The sequence below is a fragment of the Haemorhous mexicanus genome, chromosome 4, assembly GCF_027477595.1.
Source record: "Haemorhous mexicanus isolate bHaeMex1 chromosome 4, bHaeMex1.pri, whole genome shotgun sequence".
Lineage (NCBI taxonomy): Eukaryota > Metazoa > Chordata > Aves > Passeriformes > Fringillidae > Haemorhous > Haemorhous mexicanus.
In genome coordinates, this window is record NC_082344.1 from 49907252 (window position 1) to 49930081 (window position 22830).

General features: G+C 44.0%; 2 protein-coding genes across 4 annotated transcripts; both read right to left on the reverse strand.

Annotated features, from left to right (window-relative positions):
• Positions 1 to 1180: 1180 nt before the first annotated feature.
• On the reverse strand, positions 1181 to 10848 carry TMEM165 (transmembrane protein 165). The gene is made up of 6 exons (XM_059844828.1): positions 10660 to 10848; positions 8862 to 9087; positions 6323 to 6498; positions 5471 to 5653; positions 3257 to 3362; positions 1181 to 2083 (listed from the first exon to the last, which is right to left on the reverse strand). The coding sequence occupies exons 1-6, from the start codon at positions 10831 to 10833 to the stop codon at positions 2007 to 2009; spliced, it is 942 nt and encodes a 313-aa protein (XP_059700811.1). The 5' UTR covers positions 10834 to 10848; the 3' UTR covers positions 1181 to 2006.
• Positions 10849 to 12097: 1249 nt separating this feature from the next.
• Positions 12098 to 19112, reverse strand: SRD5A3 (steroid 5 alpha-reductase 3). Of its 3 annotated transcripts, none has more exons than XM_059844812.1 (6): positions 18895 to 19112; positions 15774 to 15925; positions 15193 to 15387; positions 13922 to 14044; positions 13327 to 13462; positions 12098 to 12753 (listed from the first exon to the last, which is right to left on the reverse strand). In XM_059844812.1, exons 1-6 carry the CDS (start codon positions 19101 to 19103, stop codon positions 12555 to 12557), a joined length of 1014 nt encoding a protein of 337 aa, XP_059700795.1. In that variant the 5' UTR covers positions 19104 to 19112; the 3' UTR covers positions 12098 to 12554. The 3 variants fall into 3 exon arrangements, with proteins under 3 accessions (XP_059700795.1, XP_059700794.1, XP_059700796.1); XM_059844811.1 differs by having other exon boundaries at positions 13315 to 13462; XM_059844813.1 differs by having other exon boundaries at positions 12522 to 13462.
• Positions 19113 to 22830: the final 3718 nt, after the last annotated feature.

Below are 22830 nucleotides of genomic sequence, written 5' to 3' on the forward strand. Positions count from 1 at the left end.
TGGCATCTGTGTAAGTTGGTAATAGTAAAATATAGATGTGGAAGTTGCAGAGATTTGTTCTGCAAATCCTCTACAATCTCTTGAAGAGCTTCACAATCTCTTGAAGAGCTTCATTCTCCTGCTAAACCTGTGATCCTAACTTTTCATATCAAAAATAGCATTAAGCAGCACACAAACTTTGGGAAGCTTCTACAATTAGAGCACGGATTGGCTTTTTTCTTCATGGCGAACTGCGTTGGCTTTTCTGATTTTCAGAAAAAAAATTCTGTCTTTTCCCAGCTACATTTCTCTTCCTAAAAAGAAAAATCAGGCGGCACCAGGTTACCCTGCCTGGGAGGGATCTGTATGAACGTTCAGTGGCACCACTTCTGATTTACACAATAAGTTGTCCCACAAACAGAAGTGTAGGCTCTTCCTTGCAGATCCCTCTTCCTGCCTTGTTTTAACATGACCTCTGCTACAAATGCATTCCCTACAGGAGGTGAAACTCATCATGGACAGTGTGGGTCCTTAGACTGTGGGAACGAAGAGGCTACAGGTTTTGGCTACAAAGTTTGCTTCAAAAGATGAAGAAAAAAAAAAAAAACCCAAAACAAACAACACCCCTTAAAACAACCCAAAAATACCCCAAACCACCAAACCATACAGTTCCTTTGGGCCAAGACATGAACATGCAGACGTGGAGCCCAAAATGGCAGCCTGTTTTCATACCAATGTGCATGCCTGGCATTGCACTGCTATGATCTTAAGAGAAATGTGGCATTTAGGGGTTTTTTGGAAAGAGAAACCTAAGAGAAGGATTAAGGGCTGTTCTGTTTCTGATCAACAAATGGAATGGTCATATCTGTAGTGTTCCATTAGTACTTCAGCTTCCAAAAAGGGCAGGTTCATAATATTAGAAACCATGTCTACTATTTTCCAAGACTGCTACAAGGTAGATTTAGTGGGTTATACAGGCTCAGAATCCAAATCACCATTAGAGAACAGAGATAAGTGTGCATTTCTGCAACCCATGTATCTTCGGTGCTCAGCATTTTCAAAAACTTCATAACACGCATTTATCAGAAACAAAAATAAATAAATTTAGTAAACTTTCCTCACCTAAAGTACATAATCACTAGGTAAACCTTTGTGGCAGGAATTATGGCAGCCATCAAAACCAAACTGAAAATAACACAAATTGAGAACTATGTTTTATTAATACTCTTCCAGATTACATTTCTATTCCTAAAAAGAAAGATCAGGAATACATCTAAACCTAAGAATTCCATTACTGCTCAGTCCTGGGAATAGAACACGGTTAAGTTGGACCACTTAATTATTTTCTGTATACCTTAATATTTAAAAAAAAAAAAAAAAAAAGTCAAAGAATACAAGCTCCAGCCAGATTGCATATTGAACACAGTAGGTTGTTAATCACCCCATATCAATTTCCTGATAAAAATCCCTGATTAAGAAGTTTTCCCTCTAAATTAAGTTTATAACATTCTCTGTTGGTTGGCTCAGCCACTGGATGGCAGAGGAACTGCTCCCAGGTTTCTTGTTGCTTAGGTTATCCAGCCTCAGGTGCACCGTGGAACCACCATCTTTGGAGGCGGAGCCAGCAGTTTTCTCCTTAACATGGTCTGCTTCAAGAGGCCTGAAGAATCAGCTCTTGAAAAAACAGGAAAGGTGGTTGTGTGCATCAGAGGAAGAAAGGAGGAATTCCCAACACTTTGGAGAGTAGATCCTTGAACTCAGCTGAGCCAGGTCCAGCAAGTAAGAAAACCACTCAAATCCCACCATGGGAGCAGGCACCACAGCACAAACAAACCAGACAATAAGCAGATCTCCAGTGCAGAAGCTGTCCATAAATGCATCAGAGTCCCATGAATCATCTGCTATAAAAAGTTCAGTGTCTCATCTTCAGCATTGTTTAACTAGAATTCTGTACATTATATACAAAAATACACAAGGATAACTGCTTGATGCTTCCAATCCTTGTTCTTCTACAGCAATGAAAAATTTTAAAAACCAGAGTCTGGACTTATAAATAGTGCAGAAAATGCAAATGCTAAGAAGACAATGCCTCCTATGATTGTCACTGAAAAGAAAACACAAAACAAGAAGAAATTAGATATCAAAAAGTAATTATCTTCCATGACACATTACAAACATTATTTAAAAAAAATGTCTGATTCCCAAATAACCTTACTTAAAAATTCATGCTACAATCAGTGGATGTTCTATCTAGCTTAGTTTTGGGATGCCCATATGCCAATCCACTGTCTAACTGCATCTCCAAGAATATATTCTGGCCCACAGAAGAAAGCTTTGTTTTACTCATTACTTGAGCCAGTATAAAACTAAGTTAGCACTTGCTGTTGAGTATTTGGCTGTATGGCAGAAAATAGGATAGGACATTCTCATGCCAGAGCAAGCCATCAATTGTGACTGACATACATTTAGCATTTTTTGCACATTTTAGGCAACTGTATTGAAAGAAAAAGTATCAAAAAACATTAACGGCTTGCAATAGCCACAATCTGTTAGAAGCTGGGACAGAATTCTGGGAAAGCACCACTGCATATGTTCCCCAACTCTTTAAAAAAACTAATGTTCCTAGAAGGATATTTGGTTTAATCTAAGGCTATTTTTCTGTGGCTCAAGATCCACACTGTGCTTGGAGCATATGAAACCATTGTAAGATTAGCATTTTGTCACCAATTTCCTCGGCAAACAAACACAACAGAGTGCATGTTTCACTCTTAGCAGTGAAGTTGGTTTTTTACCACCTCTGCAACTGCCGAACAAATATTCTGAATTAATGAATATACACAAGAAACAGCTTCACAGGATTATTCTTGGGAGCAGGTATGATAAAAAAAAAAAAAACATTTATGCCACAAAGAGTGCTTTTTACAGCTTTTAAATGGCTGGTGTTAAGTCATCAGGATGCAGTTCTCTTGCTCACCTGACGGTCTAGACTCAGAATTGCAACAGAATTCCTATTATCCACTGTCAAACAATAAACACTGACCATTTAAAATAGTGTATATCCTTCCTCTGGTCTCCTAAAAGAAGTAGCTAATAGTGAAGCAAAACAAGGTGGGACCTAAGACAGACTCCAAAAAATCCCCAAATAACCCAAACCAAACCACCAGTTTTTATGGGTTTTCCAAAAGTTTCAAGAAATACTGTTCCCAAGCATGCAGCTCTTCACACCACAAACATTACCAGCATTCCATTTTTTTGGTTGGAGTGAGTTTTCACTTACCAGTCCTAACAGAAATTTTTTGTGCTATCATTCTCCCTCCAATAACTGCTAAACCAGTGCATAGGCAATGTCCCACTGTTCCTCCTACTGCCACACCATAGGGATCCTAAGGGGAAAAAAAAAGGCACAAAAAGATAAATAATCACTGTTGAAAACCCACTAGTCCTACAACAACCTCAGAGCAGTGCTTTGATTCCCTGGTTGCTAACTGACAAGCATGGAGGATACTGTCTGGTGATTCCTCTGCTCTGCTGTTCAGCACTGTCCTAAAGACTAGTAATAGTGAACATCAGCTGGTGAGACAGACTTAAACCCAGCCTAAGATAGGAGCATATAGCATGTTTCAGCCATGCAGCATCTTTATGTTGTTAATTATAGATCCAGAAATCGCTCTGCTGTAGTTAAACCAATAAGCAACCTCTAGAGGGAAGGTGGCAGCTGTTGAAAAACACAATATGCGTCAGCTGGAAGAACACCCACCTATCTATAAAGAAAGAGCAAAATAAGTCCTTGAACTGCAAATTAAAGCTTTCATTCCAAGTTCTTTGCTCTGCTTCTTCCACTTGTGCTCCACACTCTGCCCTGCTCTGTCATCCAAAGAGGGAAGCATAAGCATGAAAGGTCTGCAGTCCAGAGGATAATAAATTATTTTATAATTTACTGTCAACAACAGTTTTTCACATCACTGAATAACAAGCAGCTCCTCAGTGTGTGAACAACTGCAGTACATAAAGAGGTTTCTCAGATCTCCTTAGAAATTACACAGCTAAGGACAGCGTATGTCCCCTGCTCATCTCTATGTGACACTTTTAGTTCCAAAAGGAAAAAAATAAAGCTGCTGCCATCACCTAAGGAATGCATGAAATCTCCAACAGGCGAACAGCAAAACTGTCTAAGAAATTCTGGGTTTGAAGACAACACCCACTAGGCCAAAAGAACAAAAACCACAAGCCAGTGAGAAGAGGTGACAAGCACCAAGCAGTCAGTGGGTTGGAAAGCACCAAGAAGGGCAGGAAGAAGCAGGGCTGGGCCAGCAGAACAAACAGGCCCCCAGGAGCAGGACCCAGAGTCCCTGGATACCCCTACAGCCAGCAATTACCTATACAGCCCTCACTGGCAGTAGGTGGATCCCCCCCATTCCATCACAATTATTCACTGATTTTGAAAGCCAGTATCAAGATAACTTCAATTCATTTTTTGTTTGGTAGCACTCTTATGAACATTTCATATGCTACAGGTACAGCCCATGGGCTTTAACTACAATGCTCAGCATTTCACAAATCAGACTAAAGAGTCTGACAGACACTTCCAAAGGGGACACTTAGGAAATGGAAACCAGAAGTCAACAATCCCCTGTAAAAAGATGGGCTTAAGCAACTTGCCTAGCAAATTGGGCAGAGGCTGTAGTGCTTCCTTTTTTTCCAAGAACAATGAGATCATCCTCTCCTGCTGTTAGCTCTAAACATCTTCCCTACACTGTAACAGAGACAAGAGGTTCCTGCAGGTTACAGCCTCCTTCATTACACAGCCCTGATTTATCCCTAGGGAACATCTGAAAGTGTGCCTGAAAGAAGCATGAGTCCTAGGGAAAAAAATGTTAATTATCTCAATGCATGAAAGAGCATGGGCAAGCTACTTATGTTTATTAAAAGCTTGACTATAAGCCTTCATCTTCCTTTAAGTGTAATACAGCTATATACACTCTAATCACCACAATGAATATAATTTAACTTACAGCATTACTTAGCAGTTTAGAGTTTATTGTCCTTCTATATGAACCATATTTACTCAATTTTAACAAGAGGTATCTGAGGAGGTTAACTTTCTAACAGTTTAAAGCTTGATGGAATGGAAGTATCTTTTAAAGTTACCCAGTTAAAACTGAATGACCACAAAGAGCAAAGAAACATCTCTTCTGTAACATCTCTCAACACTGTACCAAACCCCAATTGATGTCAGCTGCATGACATACAGCTGCATGACATAAAGCAGCTATTTCCAGAAATGCCAGTGCAGTCCCAATCATGTAACAGTTTTAATACTACACAGAGCTTCAGTGCATTTCCTGTCAGGTCTTGACACAGACTACATGAAGCACATCAAGGCAGCAGGTGTGAATCTGATACCTCCTGCAAGAGGAGGTATTTTGTTTCTTATCCCTCTATGGGCAACCCAAAGAAGGCAAAAGAACAGCAGGGATTCTGCAACACTCACCTCTCTGGCAGCCAAGACTATGGTTGTTAATTGGGAACGATCGCCCCATTCTGCTAAAAATGTTAACGTAAAAGCTTGAACAAAGATTGGTGAAATAAAGTGTAGCCACTTCTTCTGAGGTATAGTGGTGCCTGGCCCAGATTCCACATCTCCCGGCCCATTTAACAGTTTTGTTCTCTGAAGCTGTGGAGATCAAGGGAAAAAAACCCAAAAAATAACCATAAAATTAAAAATGTCATCCAAGCAACCCTAATGAAACACTAGAAAATAAAGCTAGATATTTTGTTTCTAGAATGTTATTAGCCACTGCCTGCTGCATTATCAACATATTTATAGTCACCATTACAAAAAAAAGCTCTATATATATACATACTGTGTATACATATACATCTGTGTATATAAAATATATACACATACTGTGTATGTGTGTATATCTCCACGTGTGTGGAAATATACACACATATGTACAGCTGCAATCAGCTCTAACCTTTGATTATTGTCCATCTTGTACTGCTTACAAATAAAGTGTCTGACCATTAGAAGAAATAAAAGTAGAGCCAAGAATAAGCTGTTGGTATCCTCTCTGCTAGCAATGCATTAAAAACACGTCAGAACCACCCACACTAAGTAGAAGGTCCCTTCTCTCCTAAGAAGCCAGGCTTGCCACAGGACTGGAATCACCTGCTGAAAAAGCCTTCTGGGAACCACTTCCATCCCATCTACCACACACTTTCTGCGTCAGTTTATCAGTTACAGACACAGCTGAACACCCCAAACATGACAGTGCTGCTCTGCAGCTTCACAGCTGTAATTCTTCCACCAACTAAAACCAACAGCAATTTCATTACTTACTTCCTCATCTTTTTTTTTAATTTCTGCTTGAACTTCCTCCAGTTCTTCCTGACCTTCATCTGGACTCATTTTCAAGCCCTCCCGAAGCATTCGGATGCCAAAGATTGCAAACAGTGCTGTTGACACATAGTATGTGTACACACGAGGAATAACTGTGGTGGCATAGCCAAACAAAACTGGAAAGAAAACAAATGTGTCCTTTAAAAAAATAAGCATGAGGATCATAATTGTTTTTCCCACATCTAAGAAATGCTTGCTAGCAAAGTCAGCAATCCAAATATCCACTGATAAATAAATATTGCATATTTTGTTAGTTTTGTATAATTTTCTAAGTGTTTGGAAGATAACATGCAAGAAGCTCCAACCATTACTGGTTATGCCAGAGACTGAAGTCCACTAAGACAAAGACAATGCACTCCAGCCAAAGCTGAGGCCCTGCTGTTCCTGAGAGCCAGTCCAAACAACACTATCTTTCCCATCAAGGTCTATGCAAGTCCTGTCTTTCTCCGTACACACCATTAAACTACCATCTGTAATTGTGTTAGATTAGTCATAGTGTTCCCCAGTTAATTCCATTTACAAGTTGGATAGCATCTCTTTCCAATCATTTCATTTATCAGATAGTCAGAATAAGATTTTCAATGAGGTAAATCTACCAGGCATATCTACAAATCATCCAGCTGGGTGAATCCATGTCTGTCTTCCTTTGCCAAGTGCACATTCCTATTCCCTTGCTCCCCATATTCCCCACATACACACAATGTGACCAACTTTGATCTTTCTTTATATCAAAGGCAGATCCCCCACACAGACTGAAAAGCAACCTTCACAGCATGTCTTTTAAAGGTATTGAGGGTGATTAAACAAAGCCAAAACTAGTTCTTAAATAAGAAAAATGTATCCAGGACAAAGTACTTAGTTTTCACGAAGTAAGACCACTTAGCACTTTTTGACAGAAAAAGACCTATATAAATGAGAAGAAATAAAAAGTCCACACCTTATATTCAAGGTTGTTTGGACCATGCACTTAAAAGTGCTTCTGGTACTTTATTTCACAAGCAATTAGCTAAAAGGAAGCATACTACCACATGTGGTTTTTTGTACACACCTTTTTAGTTGAAAAATGCACTCAGAAGTTATTACATGATCTAGAAATAATTCTGCACTGCCACTACCAGAAGTAAGAATGAGACCAGAATTAATCAGCCTCATTACTTATGAACACAACACATACATACACAAATAGCAGTACTATTTGCAAAGCTAAATAAACCAGGAGTTAAACTAAACTTCTTTAAAAAGACTGAAAATACTGCAGTAAAACAATGCAAGAAAGCTAGAAAAAAAGGCTATCTTTTTCCTAGCATTTCTTACATATATAAGCATAGACACAGTGAAATAATCAGAACTGTAAGACGGGATATTTTTTCAAGCTGTGCTTGACAAAATAAACTCAGTAGATTATTTGGAACTAAAGAGTTTAAGTGAGTATGTGTTCATGAAATCAAGGTGGGCAACCTCCCCTGGAATTTCCAAACTCAGCTTGTATAAAACAAGGGCAAGAGATAGGAGAAGGAAATGGTGTGGGGGAGGAAGAACCAAACAACAAAACAAGTTTCTTTCTGAAAAGGGAATAAATAATTGGGAACCTCTAAACTGGGGGATAAAAGCAGAAGATGAAGCTTTTATGAGAAAGCATTAAGAAAGATTTGAAGAAAGAATTCGTATAGAGAAAGAGAGCCATAATGGGCAGGAGAAATTACACACAATGCAAGTGGAAACTGCTCTAACTAAAGCTGCAATAGTCGCAGCAGTGTACACAGCAACAGCTACACACCCAAAAACCATTCACAGAAACACTTGCCAAGCAGCCTGTGCCAGTGAACTGGCTGTCTCCAGCATGCAGAAACCATTCACCACTATTTCCAGTACTTTCTGAAATGGGCATGGTTAGAAATGAGCACACAGACAAACTCTGTGCTGCATCTGATGTACCTGAAGGCTGATCCATTTTACAATCACAGCTACCTAAGTGCCCATGGCTACAGGTTCCTCAAATGCCCCCTGATACCTTACTTCCTGCTCCCGCCCCTCCATCTTCCACTTACACAGCTCCCAGCACAGATCCAAACAGCTATGTGTGCAGGAATACAAGTCAGATGAGGAAAATGTGTCATCATATAAAGAATCTTTTGCCTTAGGAGGAAAAACAGAAGCCACTCCCACACTCCCTTTAGGCACACTAATTTAACAGGAGCATAAAAAAAAAAAAGTAAACCAGTCCAAAAATCAAAGGAAGGGCTTAGGCTCTCCATCTCATTCATCTTATTCCCCTTCCTTAAACTCCAGTTGAAGCCTAGGGAACACAAAGACTTAATTTATAAGAAAGAGTCTAAATACTCCATCTGAGATTCCATGCTCCACAGGAAAAACTTCACACTCTCCTCAAAACACCTGCACTCCACTTAAGGTTTTTTGATAAACACATACCCATCACTTCGTAAGGGATAAAACAAAGCAGAAAAAGCAGCGTGCCAACCTGACAAACACGTCATGAGTCCCAGGGCAAGCATAGCACCAGCCAGCACGGTCAGGCGGTTGTAGCGCATGGCCATGATGGCCGCGATGAAGAAGGTCTTGTCCCCCAGCTCCGACACGATGATGACCGAGATAGCAGCCACGAAGGCATGAATAAAGCCCAAGTTAGTCTTGTCAGCTGACTCTTCGCTGACAATGTGGACTGGAGCAACTAGCGAGGAGCCTTTCTGTAAGAAGGGGGGGAGAGGAAAACACAAAACAAATCCTAAACACTCCTCAATTAGGCTCAAATGCTTAGTACACAGAAATACAAAGCCTTGTATTTCTCCTGTCATACCAACCTGTGTAGAGTGACATTTTAAGCAGATACACCTCTCATGTTCATTAATGACCATTAACTAGTTCCTGGCTGCCACCCACTTCAAATTGCCAGTTAGGCACTTGGCAAGAGGATCCTGCTGATTATTAAAACATTACTGCACTGTGCATGCTATTACCAGAACATGAGAACCACCATTACAATAAAACATGGTCAGCTCATGTCCAATACTGCTGTCTTTAACATCCCTTAACTGTGAACAGTTTTCTGATATAAATATTAGTAAGTGCTTCAAAATAAAACTGGGTAACTATGATACCTTAGGAAAAAAAGAAGCCCATTCAAAAATGGTCAGGATAATTTTCTTCCCTTGCAAAATCTTTGCATCTCAGATGCATTAAAATTTCATAGGTTCATAGAATGGGCTGGGTTGGACAGAATCTTAGCAATCATCTAGTTTTAAGACCCGTGCAGTGGGTAGGAACATTTTTCACTAGACCAGGTTGCTCAGAGCTCCATCCAACCTAGCCTTGAACACTTCCAGGGATGGGGCACCCACAATTTCTTTGGGCAACCTAACCCCTCACACATGAGAAAATTTATTCCTATTATCTAGCCTACACATTTCTGTTTGACCCCAAGCCAAATGTTGTGCCAGTTATCATCAGCTTCTTCTGCACTTGCTCTGTGTTTGCTGAAAACTAACTTTAAGAACCTCCAGTGGTGAAACCAGACCAGCACACTCTGGTCCCCACTCACTCACCTAAGTGCTTACTTCTACACACAGTAAGATACCTGTGATCAAAAGCAAGGCCCAAGATCTCTATACCGATGTTCACATTCCTGACCAGGGGTGGCTGAGAAAGCTTGTTCCAGCACATCCACCAGCAGAGACAGCCCGCAGCCTGTTTTGACATGACGGCTTCCCAGCATTCCACTTTCAGCAGTGCTCCAAGTTTCCTGGTGTTGATATTTAGCTCCCACGCTCTGTGTGACACACTGTGACTTCCCAGAGCCCCTTCACCTTTTGCAGCATTCTATGTTTTCTGGTTTGTGTGTGTGACACCCGGCGCGCTCGATGTGCTACACCAAGCCACATCTCAGGAATTTTTCCATCCCTCTGTGAGATCAGTGGAACTAGAATCCCCTCGCCGAGAACACTGCTGAATAAGTTTTAATGCAAAGGAATTTATATTAATTGTTAAGAGGAAAAAAAACCTGGCAGCTTTGGAGCAGCAACAAAGCCGGCTTTCAGCTGCTTCTGCGGGGGAAAGAGAGCACTGACCCCCTTCCCGTGTCGGACATAGATCTCTTTTAGCAGAAAAAGGGGAAGATGCGGTGGCCCTACAGCCCTCCTTTTTTTATCCTAAAGCGGGGAATTTCGGAGCCCGACGGCCTCCGGATGCGCAGCGCGGCGCCGGCCGAGCGCTGCCGCGGGGGGCACAGCGCGGGCAGCCGGCGCGGCCCGTCCCCGCCTCACCTCAGCCCGCGGCTCCGCTCCCTGCGCCGCCGGCGGTGGCGGCGGCTCCTTCTTCCTGCCGGGCTCTTCCTCAGGAGCGGCGCGGAGCCGCGCCGGGGCCGCCAGCAGCAGCGCGGCCGCCAGCAGCAGCGCGGCGGCCCGCGGGAGCGGCGGCAGCGGCGGCTGGGACCCCATGGCGGCCGAGCGCGGAGCTGGGGGGCGGCGCGAGCCCCGGTTCAGGGCGCCGCGTCACCGCCCGCGCCGCGGCCCCGCCGCCGCCCCGCCCGCGCCCGCTTCCTGCCGCGCGCGGACGTCCCGCCCCACCCGCCCCGCCTCCCGCCGAGCTGCCGGGGCCCGCCGCCGTCTGCCGGGGTGCCGGGGTCCGCCCTCTCCCTCCTTCGGCTCCCGGCGTGGCGAGCGACGGGCAAAGGTGCGGGCGAGTCCAAGCACGTCCCTTCCCCGTTTGGGCTTCCTTACGGGCAGGGAAAGGGCGCAGCGGGAGGGACCGGCAGCGGCTGCGTAAGGCGGCAAAAAAAATCCGCATAGGAACGGCCCGGACACGTCTCGGTTTCGTTGTTAGCCAAGTGCACAGCAGCGCTTCGTGTATGCGTGAGCCCAGCAGGGCCCCGAGCACGGAATCACAGAGCGGGTCGGGCTGACAGCGGCCAGCCCGTCCGAGCCTCTGCTCAGGCACGGCAGGCCCGTCCGAGCCCCTGCTCCCTGCTCAGGCACGGCAGGCCCGTCCGAGCCTCTGCTCCCTGCTCAGGCACGGCCGGCCCGTCCGAGCCCCTGCTCCCTGCTCAGGCACGGCCGGCCCGTCCGAGCCTCTGCTCCCTGCTCAGGCACGGCCGGCCCGTCCGAGCCCCTGCTCCCTGCTCAGGCACGGCCACCTACAGGGCTGTGGCTGTGTCCGGCAGTTCCTGATACTTCTAGTGAGGGAGACTCCACTGCCTCTCTGGGAAATCTGTTCCAGTGCTCAGTCCCCTGCACAGAAAAGAAGTTCCTCCTCATATTCAGGTGAAACTTCGTGGGTATCAGTTTCTGCCCATTGCCTCTCGTCCCGTTGGTTGGCACCACCAAGGCGAGCCTGAATCCATCCTCTTGGCACCATGCCCACCTCTAGATACTTGAAGACATTGATGAGTTCCCCTCTCAGTCTCTTCTTGAGGATGAACAGCTTCCTCCACCTTTTCTTGTTTAAGAGAGAGATGCTCCAATCCCTTAACCATCTCTGTTGCCCTTGCTGGACCTGCTCCAGGAGCTCCATGTCTCTCCTGAACTGAGGAGCCCAGAACCTGACACAGCACTCCAGGTCATGCTCTCCCTGGGGACCCCAGGATAGCTGTGTGCCCCAATGTTCTCCCCAGAGCAAGGACAGGAATGTGCTTCCTGAGGAGCAATAAAGTGATTGCTCATGTTTTTCAAATATATAAGTTCCATTTTGAAAAACCATTCAAAATAGAAACAGATTGTAATAAATCTTTAATTAGGCAATTCATAAGATATACTTCATTGTAGAAAAATACTTCTTATATACAAAATAATGTGTGCATGTAAGTAGACAACATCCTGAACCATCAGCACCCATATAATTTCATCACACAAACTGATCATTCACACCAGTGTTGTGAGAAGGACCAAAATATTCAATAGTTAAGTGCAAAAAAAGTCCCTGTGCTGAGTTACATTATCTCCCCATTAAGAACTTCTTTGCAATGCTTGTCAGGTACTGTGTTCTGTGTGTGCTCTGCCTTGGCAGTTCATTATATCTATTTAGAAACCAGGGTAGTCGTGGTCACGGTCACCCTGCATAGCTGCCCCCTCTAACACAGGAAGGACTCCAAAAACCCACTTTAGAGACAACAGAGCCACAACAAAGAACATTAATTTTCTGCAAATTCTCTTCCACTCTCTTTTCAGTCAGAGGACATTCCACCATTTTCCCAGTTTAGGGGGAAAGCAGTCTTCATCAATGAACAAAACCACTTTGGTGCAGAAGAGATAATGCAGCGAATGGGTCTGTTTTTCTCCACTGCTGAGCATGAGTCACTCCACCACCACAGCTTTCTCCATTGCTTTTTGTGCTTCCAGTTGTAAAGCAGAGGCTGGTTTTCACTGTCACCAGGGAAGCACAGAAAGATACACAATTTACCTCCCTCTGAAGTGATTCAAAGAAAAGAGACTTGGAAAGAAATATGCTTAAATATTAGTCAAGACATGAAATACAGTAGTTCAAATGATTACTTCCTTTCAATAGTTTTCACAGATATGAATTTGGACTTGCTGCACAACAGCAAGTGTTTTATGCATAAGATATAATTATAAAAAAGACACAATTAGCATCTCTCCACTTTGAATTAAGGTGTTCAGTAAACCTTTTTTAGCTTCCATGATATGTAGAGACCTTACAGTTCCTCAAAAATTGGTTACATGGACGAGATTATCATTAAAATTATGAGCTTTTGAGGTAGAATTAGAGAAAGTGTGCAACTTTACCTGGGTTTTAATAAACCATTAATCTCTTTTATTCCCGATTTTCATGAAAATACTTTAGAAAAAATTCTCTAAAAAACAAGTGGTATAAATGCTTTTCGATGCTTTGGGTAGGAGCTAAAGTTTTTATGATAAAACTCATGACACAAAACAGCAGCCAGTGCCTGGTTAAAAAGAACATACATCACTACACACCACCATGTCACATTGTGCATTCCAAGTGTGATGGCCATAGAAACATATATGAGGAGCTCTGCAAAATAATGAGGACAAGAGACACTCTCAAACCAGTCTCCAAAAGGTACACTGTGGCTCAGACTTACAACCTTTCCTGCAAGCAAACAGAAAGAAATTAACTGTTAAGATGCATTAAACAAACTCTTCTTCTCACAATTACAGAACAATATGCTTATTAATCATCATAATCTTCTCACAATTATAGAACAATATGCTGATTAATCATCATCATCCACCTCCATCTGATGTGACAGCTTTGCACTTAATGAAACAAGCTGCCACCTCTGGCTGTGCAAACACAGAATATGGAAACCATGTCTATCTTTATGATGTTAGAAGATAGAGCTTCATCTAAAGTTTTACAGAACTACATATACAGACATACCACACCCTCTGCCCCCCAGTTCAGCTATCAAAACAGCCTCATTTAATCTACACACTACAGGAACAGAGAAACACTTGTGTTTAAGGTATTAGAAGCTACAGAAGCCTATTGAAACAACCAGGAAAAAAAAACCCTAAGTAAACAGTTGAGAGAAATGAAACATCTTACCTGATCTGCTTTTCCTAAGATTAGCTAGAATTGCAAGGCATCTGTGTTGGTGAAGAGAGGCCCAAATGTACGTCATAACTCCTATGATGTGATACCAGCAGATCTGCACAGAAAGCTTTTTTCCTGAATGAAACATGTTTTATTAATATATGGCCAGGAAGTAACTTCCCAAGCATCATCTCAAAACACTATATAACATATAGTGTTATAACATATATAATATCTCAAACAATATATATATATATAACATATATAACATCTCAAAACACTATATAACATTTTCTCAAAAGTTATTGGCTTACAAAATTCTAGTAGTGAGCCTCTAATTCCTTGAAAGAGGCTTTGAAATCCTCTATCATTTGAGTGCCCAGGTAGTAGCTCATTTCCCTTGACTGCTCTATACTACAATACCTAGTTATTAATCCAGCAGCTTGAAATACAGTGTGATGTATAATGACACATAATTGGTAGTCTAAGACCTCAATATTCAACACTGTTTGTAACTATTATCATCCTAATTAAACATGCTGTCATGGCTCAGATCAACAGACAAGCACACAGTTGTCTCTCTCACAGTGATACACATACATACACACACATGTACATACACATACACATACCACCCCCTGCCTGACATGCTTCAAAGTGCTTAAAAACTTCACCAAACTTGGTAATGACTGCCTCACAAAAATTAATCACAGGAGGAGTGCTACAGCCAGCTGATGGTTTGTCTGTGCAGGGGATTGAGCAGCTCAGTTATGAGACCCAATGGAATGTGTTGGCAAAAACAAGTCATATAATACAAATTTCTCATGTACTAATGGAAACATTACAGTATCAAGGGAAAGACACTGCCTGAGTCAAGGCAGAGCAGTGGCAAGTTCTCTGTGGAAAAAAAAGGAGGTGGTCAAGACAGCCTTGCAGACTTGGCTTGCAGGAAAGCTTACAACAAAAAAAACTCCTCTTCGCTTTGAGAACTGAAGTTGTGCCATTTGAGAGCTGGTACCTATTACTGTCCTTCACAAAGCATATGATCTATATCCTTTCAGCAGAAAACCATGAAAATGTGTTCCTGCCTGTGTTTGTGTATAAGGCTGAGTGATTGTGTGATATACTGAAATGTAATTACTTTGAACTATGCCAGGAAGTACTTTTATGTCTCATCAGTTAACACACTCCTCAAACAAGGAGCTCTCTATGAAACCATGCGCCACAATGGAAACAAATGAGAGCAAAACTGCATCTTTGATGATAACTAAGCAGGCACTTACCATTTCTGACATTAGTAGGCACTTGACACAGCACAGTTGAGCCAACAGCAATGTAGTAACCAAGTCCAAAGCAGTACTGCACGATATGAATGACACCACTGGAAAACACACTGGTCCAGAGGCATTCTGCAAGTCTTCGACAGCTATGCAGCCAAAGGAGCAGGAGAACCAGGAGTGCAGAGAAGTGTTCACTATCTGCTTACAGACAAAAACCAGCAACTTTGAAACAGACAGGAACAATTTAACCCTGACAGTGCTTAAAAAAGACTGTTTCCTCTTCCCAGAGCAGAACTTTACCCTCATTTTAAATTAACTGGGAAAAATATTTGTACATGTGAGGCACTGCTGACAAAGCAAGATTTCTTCCAGAAGGTGCTAATGGCCTTTTCTGTTAAAAGGATTGCTGAAAGCCAGCATATCCATAAATATTTCTATCTTCAATCATGACAAAGGTACTTGGTGTACCAGGAAAGTAATTTGGAGTGTAGTTGAAAAGCAACCAATGAAGTAGCACTTGGTTACAAATTCAGTGTTCAAGTTTTTCATTTATATGGCTACATTATAATATCTGGAATACTTGCCTGTGTCCTTGCTCTGAGAATCTCTGCCAAGAGCATGGTGCATGTCCTGAATCCATGATGGGAGTGACTCTCCAAGGAACTCAGCTCGGAAAAGACAGATCAGCAGGAAACCATTCCAGAGCACAGAAACCACATAAAAGTGAGTAAACCACCTGTGGGAACAAAAAAGGGTTTTCATTAATGTTCTCATCATTCCTTGGAAATGTAGCTGCAGGACATGCTTGTCTGATGGGGACTACATTCCATTCTGGTGCCCACATCAAATGTCCAAGTAGAAATCTCAGGACTTCAGTGGTACCAAGCAGGAATAACCTTAACACATTTTATCCCGGTAAAATGCTGCCTGGAATAACCTAACTTAGCTTACCTTACTAACCATAGCTGCACTAAAGAGGAGACAGTGTAATCCACACATTGCAAAAGTAGTCCTCAAGGCTTACAACTAATCGTGATGTACATTTTCTTTATAATTTACACTGCTCAAAGCACATTCAGGTTAGTTTTCTGCTTATTTCCAAGCTGCTGCACTTCACAGCACTCCCACTTTTCTCAGTTCCAGTGGGTGCATTACATGACATGCTAAAATTCATCAAAGGAACCCAGAAGTAATTACCCTCCTCTACATTAAAATATCTTGTCCTTCTGCAAATTCAAGGTCTGCAACAATCATATAGAAAAAACGCAGTGACCATCAACATTGCTGGGTGATTACAAGGCAACACCACACAATTGTGTTTTTTTTTTAAGAAAACAAAGAATCTCCCAACCCCGTAATGCACTTAGAAAAGCATATTGTGCATTACCAAATGCAAGACATGACAGTCAAGGCAGGTAACTGAGCTGAGTTAAACAGCCTACAGCTATTTACAATATCCAGCAATATACAGCTGTTTACAATATCCAGCTCCAACTAGGTGATCCAGTATTTCCATTTGCTTTTAAAATTAGAAGTCCTTCTGGCAGTGAAGAAAAATCAGGACTTCTGGGAACATCTGCAAAGAGATAAAATATGTTCCATGGGAAGACACTGATGGCCTTGACTTGACAATGTAACTACAGGTACAAAACTAGGATATAGCTGTATAGTCAAGTGAAGACCATATTTCTGTTGAACAGGCAAACTCTTCTCTTGGGGCAGTGAAGGGCTACAGCACCCTTGCTTAGTGAAACCAGTGACACCCCCCCCCCCCCCCCGCCCAGAGCAGCTCAGCTATCTCTCAAGAGCACAAAGAGATCAAGTCAGAATCACAGCAGCAGTGAGCACCCCTGCATGCTCCAGAGCACATTGCCCTTTGGCAGCTGGCTTTCCCTATAGATTATGACTTCTCCTCAGTTCCTTCTCCTACAAAGCAGAAACTGCAACATTCTGTCTGCCGATTCACAACAGCAGAACTAAAATTTAACCCCCCTCCCTCACTTTCTAAGACAAACAGAATTTGTACATTGATAAAAACTCACCATAACCTCCAAGTTTCAAGCTCTTTCCCTGAAGTCCTATTACTCAATTGACTCATATCTTGTTGCTTGCCAGGAAACTTTCTCCACACATTGATTTTTGCTACCAGCACACAAACAAGCCCTGGCAACTTAAGAGAGACACACCCTTCGAGCTTTCAGCAATCCCGATTACAGTGGGGATATATCTGACCTACAGATCAAACCAGCACTGCAGTAAGTACTTGTGCCATCCCTCCTCAACAAGAGGAATTTTCACTATTTGCCAAACCAACCTGAAATGCAACACAACATTTTACAAGACAGAATGGCAAAGTTAAAAACAAGCCCAGGCTAGTGAAAACACAATGCTTGTCTGGAAACAAGATGCAGTTGAAGAGAATAGAAAACACCTCAGTGGCTACCTTCATGATCTTCTCTATTCTTTCAGGTAGAAGTGTTATGGATTCACTGACATTATTATGATTAACTAACAGAATTGCTTTGTACATATTGAGACCTTGAGACCAATTCCCTGAAAAAGCACATTCTTCAGACACCAATCTCCCTAAGAAGGGGTGTTGGGAAACTTCTGTTGGAGAAAGGTCAACTCAGACAAGAAGCTGCAGTACACAGATTAAGACAAAGCTGTTATGAATCCTTATTTTCACTCAGGGTACTGCACATTTTAAACACATCCCTGGGTATATTCTGTGTCATGAAGCCTGATAACCAAGATTACAACCTTTCCATGAATAACTTGCTGTGTCAAAAAACTTTTTTTTAACTTTTCATTTGAAAGCTTTGTATACAAAATATGTCAGAGATTGTTACGATAGGGGAGATCAGATCTTCAGGCTAAGTAGCTTCCCAGTCCTGTCCTGCTGGCCTTGCAAGATCCTGTCTGGCTCTACGTCCAAGTCAAAGACTAGTTCCAGTCATGAATCACTGCTACTGATTAAAAAATAAGAAATCCCATAATATATAACACCAGAAACATATAAAAAGCTTTAAATGGGGGTGGAGGGGGCACTGCCTCCTTTTAGGATTTCACTAAACATATATCTAATAATTTAATTCATTTATTTACACATCTAAACATATACATATATTTCATTTCATTTCATCAAACGTCTGGTAAGGTGGATTTGGATAACACAGCGGTTCTTTTGCCTTATCAGAGACTGTTCAAGCAAGCTCTGGATTGGTGTGTCGCCATGCTGTTATTGGCCACATTTCAAAAAGAAACCTTGAAGGGAGAAGGCAACGACTGCAAAGTGGTGTAAGACAGTCAACCTGCAGCATATTGCACAGTCACATTTACTCAGGATTCCACGTTCCCAGGTGCCTGACCGGAGGTTTGTTTTGGAGACCTCGCATGCGACTGGGATTCAAGGGATTAGATTTTTGTTCCGATTTGGAGCACATGAATTCCGTATGACCGCTCGCAGTCTCTACGCTCCTCGGTTCCCCATCTGCAGAACCAGAGTAACACTTCGCAACAAAGCTGAGCCCAACTCTATAAAACCCCGCCGTGCTCTCGGCGTGCGCTGCTTGTTCACTGCCGCGACCGGCGGCTGCGGTACCCGAGATGCGCACCCGGTACCCGAGAGGCGCACCCGGTACCCGAGACCATCACTACGCGACCATCACTACGCGCCGCCACGGCGGAAGGACCGGGCCTCACCTCTTGGGCACCTGCAGGAGCCGCAGCCAGCCCGGGAGCTGCCCGCACCGGCGCTTCGTCTTCCCGTAGCGAATGAGGTCCTGGAAGAGGCCGGAGATCACCGGGCCAGCGCCACCGGGCCGCGGCGCCGGGGCCCACCGGAGCAGCAGCAGCGCCGCCAGGAAGGCGGCGGCCAGCAGGGACCAGGCGGCGGCCAGCACCGCCAGCATCGCCCCGGCCCCGCTCCGCTCCGCCCCGGCCCCGCCCCGACGGCGGCGCTGTCCCTTCCGCTTCCCGTTCTCGGGAAAAGCGGGGCTCCTGGAGCCGGAGCGGCACTGCGGAGCTCGGCCGCTGCCCGCTGTCTCTGCCCCCGCGCCCAGAGCAGCGCCGGGCCGTGTTGTCTGCCAGGGCTTCAGCAAAGCTTGAGACGCCGTTCCCCGCTGTACTGTCCTGGAAAAGCTGGCAGCCCGCGGCTTGGACAGCTGTACCCTTCGCTGGGTTAAGAACTGGCTGGGTGAACGGGCCCGGAGAGTGGTGGTGAAGGGTGCTGCATCCAGCTGGCAGCTGGTCTCCAGTGGTGTTCACCAAGGCTCAGTGTTGAGCACAGTCCTGTTTAATATCATTATTATTTATCTGTATGAGGGAGTCGAGTGTACCCCCAGTAAATTAAAGGATAAAGCCAAGTGGGTGATAGAGTTGATCTGCTGGAGGGCAGGAAGTCTCTGCAGAGGGATATGGACAGGCTGGATCAATGGACTAAGACCAGTAGCATGCAGTTCAACAAGGCCGAGTGGTGGATGGAGCATCTGGGTCACAACAGCAGTGACCCCTGCAGTGCTGCAGACTGGGGGAAGAGTGTCTGGAAAGCTTCCCAGCAGAAAAAGACCCGGGGGTGCTCGTCAGCAGGAGCTGAACATGAGCCAGGTGTGCCCAGATGGCCAAGAAGGTCAATGGCACCCTGCCTTTATCAGCAATACTGTGGCCAGCAGGACCAGGAAAGACATTGTCCCCCTGTATTCAGCACTGCTGAGGCCATGACTTGAGTGCTGTGTTCATTTCTGGGCCCTTCAGTAAAAGAAGGACATTGAGGTGCAAATTTTATATTTTACCAATATACTTTTACTAAGCAGAGGTATAAATCCTGCCTAGATTATTTTGAGATATGACAGCATTAATAAACCCTATCAGTGAATCCTTCAAAGCAGCACATGCACTGCTGAAGCATTCATGACGTCAGTGACATTGCTTTGGGAAAATCATTGAAGTTCACATTTCCTGCTGAAATGTGTTGGTAGCTGTCTGGTTCTATCTGCATGACAGGTTGTAGTAGATATGTTTAATTTGATATCATTTATGTCAGTGCTTGGCGCTCACTCTAATTCTCTTGTCAATTCTGTATAACCGAATCCTTAATCTGGTTCAAGGATTTCATGGCCAAATGGTTTTGGTAATTGGCAGGAGATGAATATATCAGCCATGTTGGTGTAAATCTTTGGGGAGTGAGAGGAAGGAGCAGACTGTATGTGGGTAATTCCCCAGCTGATGAGAGCAGGGGGAAGGAGAGCATGCTGAGGTTGTGCTGGGCAGGAGGTAAGAGTGTCACCATCCCTGCATCCCAGCCCGGCAGCTGGGAAGCTCAGTCAGCAGCTGCCTTGCCATGCTTATCTCTGCGTCCCACACAGCCACATTTCCAAAGTGCTGCTGTGGTGACTGGCTCCAGCATAGCAAGACATGTGTAAGCATGCCATGCCTGCTGTGCAAGCAGTGATGGCTCAGGAGCTGTCTGTGACAGCCTGCAGGTCACAGCTGCAATGTCCTTCTGCAGGTCCTGACTTGAGGCTCCCTGTGCTCTTGTGCTGGACATTATCAGTGTGTCTCTGAAGCACAGCAGATGTACCTCTTTCTCTTCAGCCTCATCTCCTTTCTGAAACAAAAAGGAGACATGTCACAGCCTTGTCTCTGCAGTCTGCTCATTTTACAGCTTTCAGAAGACAGATAAGGGGCAGCAAAGGTCTGGCCTATAAAGCAAGTCCTTCCTTGTCTGAGCAGCAACCTTCTAAAACTTGAAATAGCTTTGCTCAGCAATTTTGGTAATCAGTGCAGTTGCTATTTTCATGAAATAATTGTCTAAAGACTCCCGATTCAATGTATGGCATAGCTCTGCAACAGTCTGAGTGGATCCTTGTATTCCATGGCACATTCCACATACGTTGCAGGTACATTTTTCTGTAGAGTTTGGGCTTTGGGGATGTTTGTAAAGAGAAGGATAAGGAATGTGATGTAATAGTGCCCATGATACAGTGAAGCCAGAGTGCCTACAGGTGTGCTGCTGGGGAATATATCTGGTGTATGACAGCAGGACTCCAGCAGGACAGTCCCACATACCCAAAGACATGCAGTGCATCTTGCCATGTTCCCATTTAGGGTGACATGTACTCAGCTTTTTGGCACTACAATAATCTTCCAAATTTATCTAACCCCGTGCCTTGGAGGTACAGCTCTCCTGGAGGTCAGTGAACTACCAAATATGTAATATCAAATAACTCTTTTATGAGCTAAGCTTTAAAGAATGAAGACCAGGAATCTTCTAGGTGTGGGTACGAATGTATGAGGCACTATTTCTACATGGCAAACTGTGTTGCTAGCTGTGGTGTGTTGCCTGCAGTGTTACTAGCAGCAAAGGCAGGCAAAGAGGGTTTAGTAGGCATGGCCCCACACTTGTTCTGCACTCTACCAGGACACATAGGTAGGAAAGGAGAGAGAATTAGTTTCTGAGAAAACTGCAGCTGTAACAGGTAGAACAGGTCTCTAATAATACCTTAACAATCACCTTCAGCATGGATGCCACATGAGATTTCCTATGGGCAAATAAAAGCCACAGCACGAATGCTGTGCCCATGAACTAACCCATGGCAGTGATCGTGTGCAGAAGCTTAAAGGAAAGTGCAGTGGTACAATGTTTTGGTCAACAGTTACTCACAAATTACTTCAACCTACTATGAAAGGGTCACAGAGTCCACTCATTAGCAGCACTTCCCCAAGCTCCATAGTGTCCCTGCAAGTTATTGTCACTCTATAATAATGGTAAAACCTACAGGTGTAGGTGGCAGATTTAATGATGAAAGAATTACAACGATTTGTGTTTATGCTTGAATCCTTCCTTTGCTTGTGGGTGCTGGCCCTTTTCCTGCTATAATGCAGAGCAGATTTAAGTTACACAGGGAGATGCTAGGCTCCAGATGGATCATTTGGAAAAGCTGATGGTCTGCAGAGAGCTGTGGAGTTGCATCCCTGAGGCTTTCTTGACCACATAGTCAGTGCTTCCTGGACGCCCAAGACGCTCTCCACACCAGCTGGCTCCAGCCATGGCTGTCACTACAGGAAGGTGGGATCCAACCTCCAGTGTGGTCAGCTTGTTGGCTATTTCCTCAGAGTTCAGATAATTGGAGGAAGAAGGGAAGGAGTACAGCTGTGTGGCTGGGAAATTGTTTGAAGGGAAGAGGAATCAGTAGTTGGTTGTCTTAAATATACTGTCTGCATTTATAATTTCAAGCTAAACTGAGATGAAGGTATAAGTTCTACGTTGCTACTGCTCATATTGTATAAATAGTTCGCATAGCAGTAAGAGAGAGCCCTTCTTTCTAGGATTTTTTTCCCAGTGCTGTACAATTGTGGCTAATTGTGTGACACCATGCGCGGTGACGATTTCCACACCTTTTAGGCGAGTAACTCCCTCTAGGTGGCACCAGCACTCTTCGGTTCCCCGAACCCGCCCGCCCTGCGCTGGGCTCCGGCTCCTGCTGCCTGCAGTGCCCCGAGCGTTCCTCCGGCATCCTCCCAGCATCCTCCCAACAGCAGCGCTGCGGGGCTCCCACCTCGCAGCCTCTCCTCGCGTTTGCTGTCTGGAACAGCTGATTGTTGCATTCGTAGGCTTTGAACTTCGACAATTGCCGACGT

Bases quoted from the DNA above. Each gene is read 5' to 3' on its own strand.
- TMEM165 (XM_059844828.1), bottom strand. From the start codon at position 10,833: ATGGGGTCCCAGCCGCCGCTGCCGCCGCTCCCGCGGGCCGCCGCGCTG. The intron at 9,088-10,659 runs GTGAGGCGGGGA...CCCTTCTTACAG, and splicing joins GAGCGGAGCCGCGGGCTGAG to AAAGGCTCCTCGCTAGTTGC. The intron at 3,363-5,470 runs GTGAGTGTTGCA...TTTTCCCCTTAG, and splicing joins TAGTCTTGGCTGCCAGAGAG to GATCCCTATGGTGTGGCAGT.
- SRD5A3 (XM_059844811.1), bottom strand. From the start codon at position 19,103: ATGCTGGCGGTGCTGGCCGCCGCCTGGTCCCTGCTGGCCGCCGCCTTC. The intron at 15,388-15,773 runs GCAAGTATTCCA...GTCTGTAAGCAG, and splicing joins TTCTCAGAGCAAGGACACAG to ATAGTGAACACTTCTCTGCA. The intron at 14,045-15,192 runs GTAAGTGCCTGC...TGTTTCATTCAG, and splicing joins GCCTACTAATGTCAGAAATG to GAAAAAAGCTTTCTGTGCAG.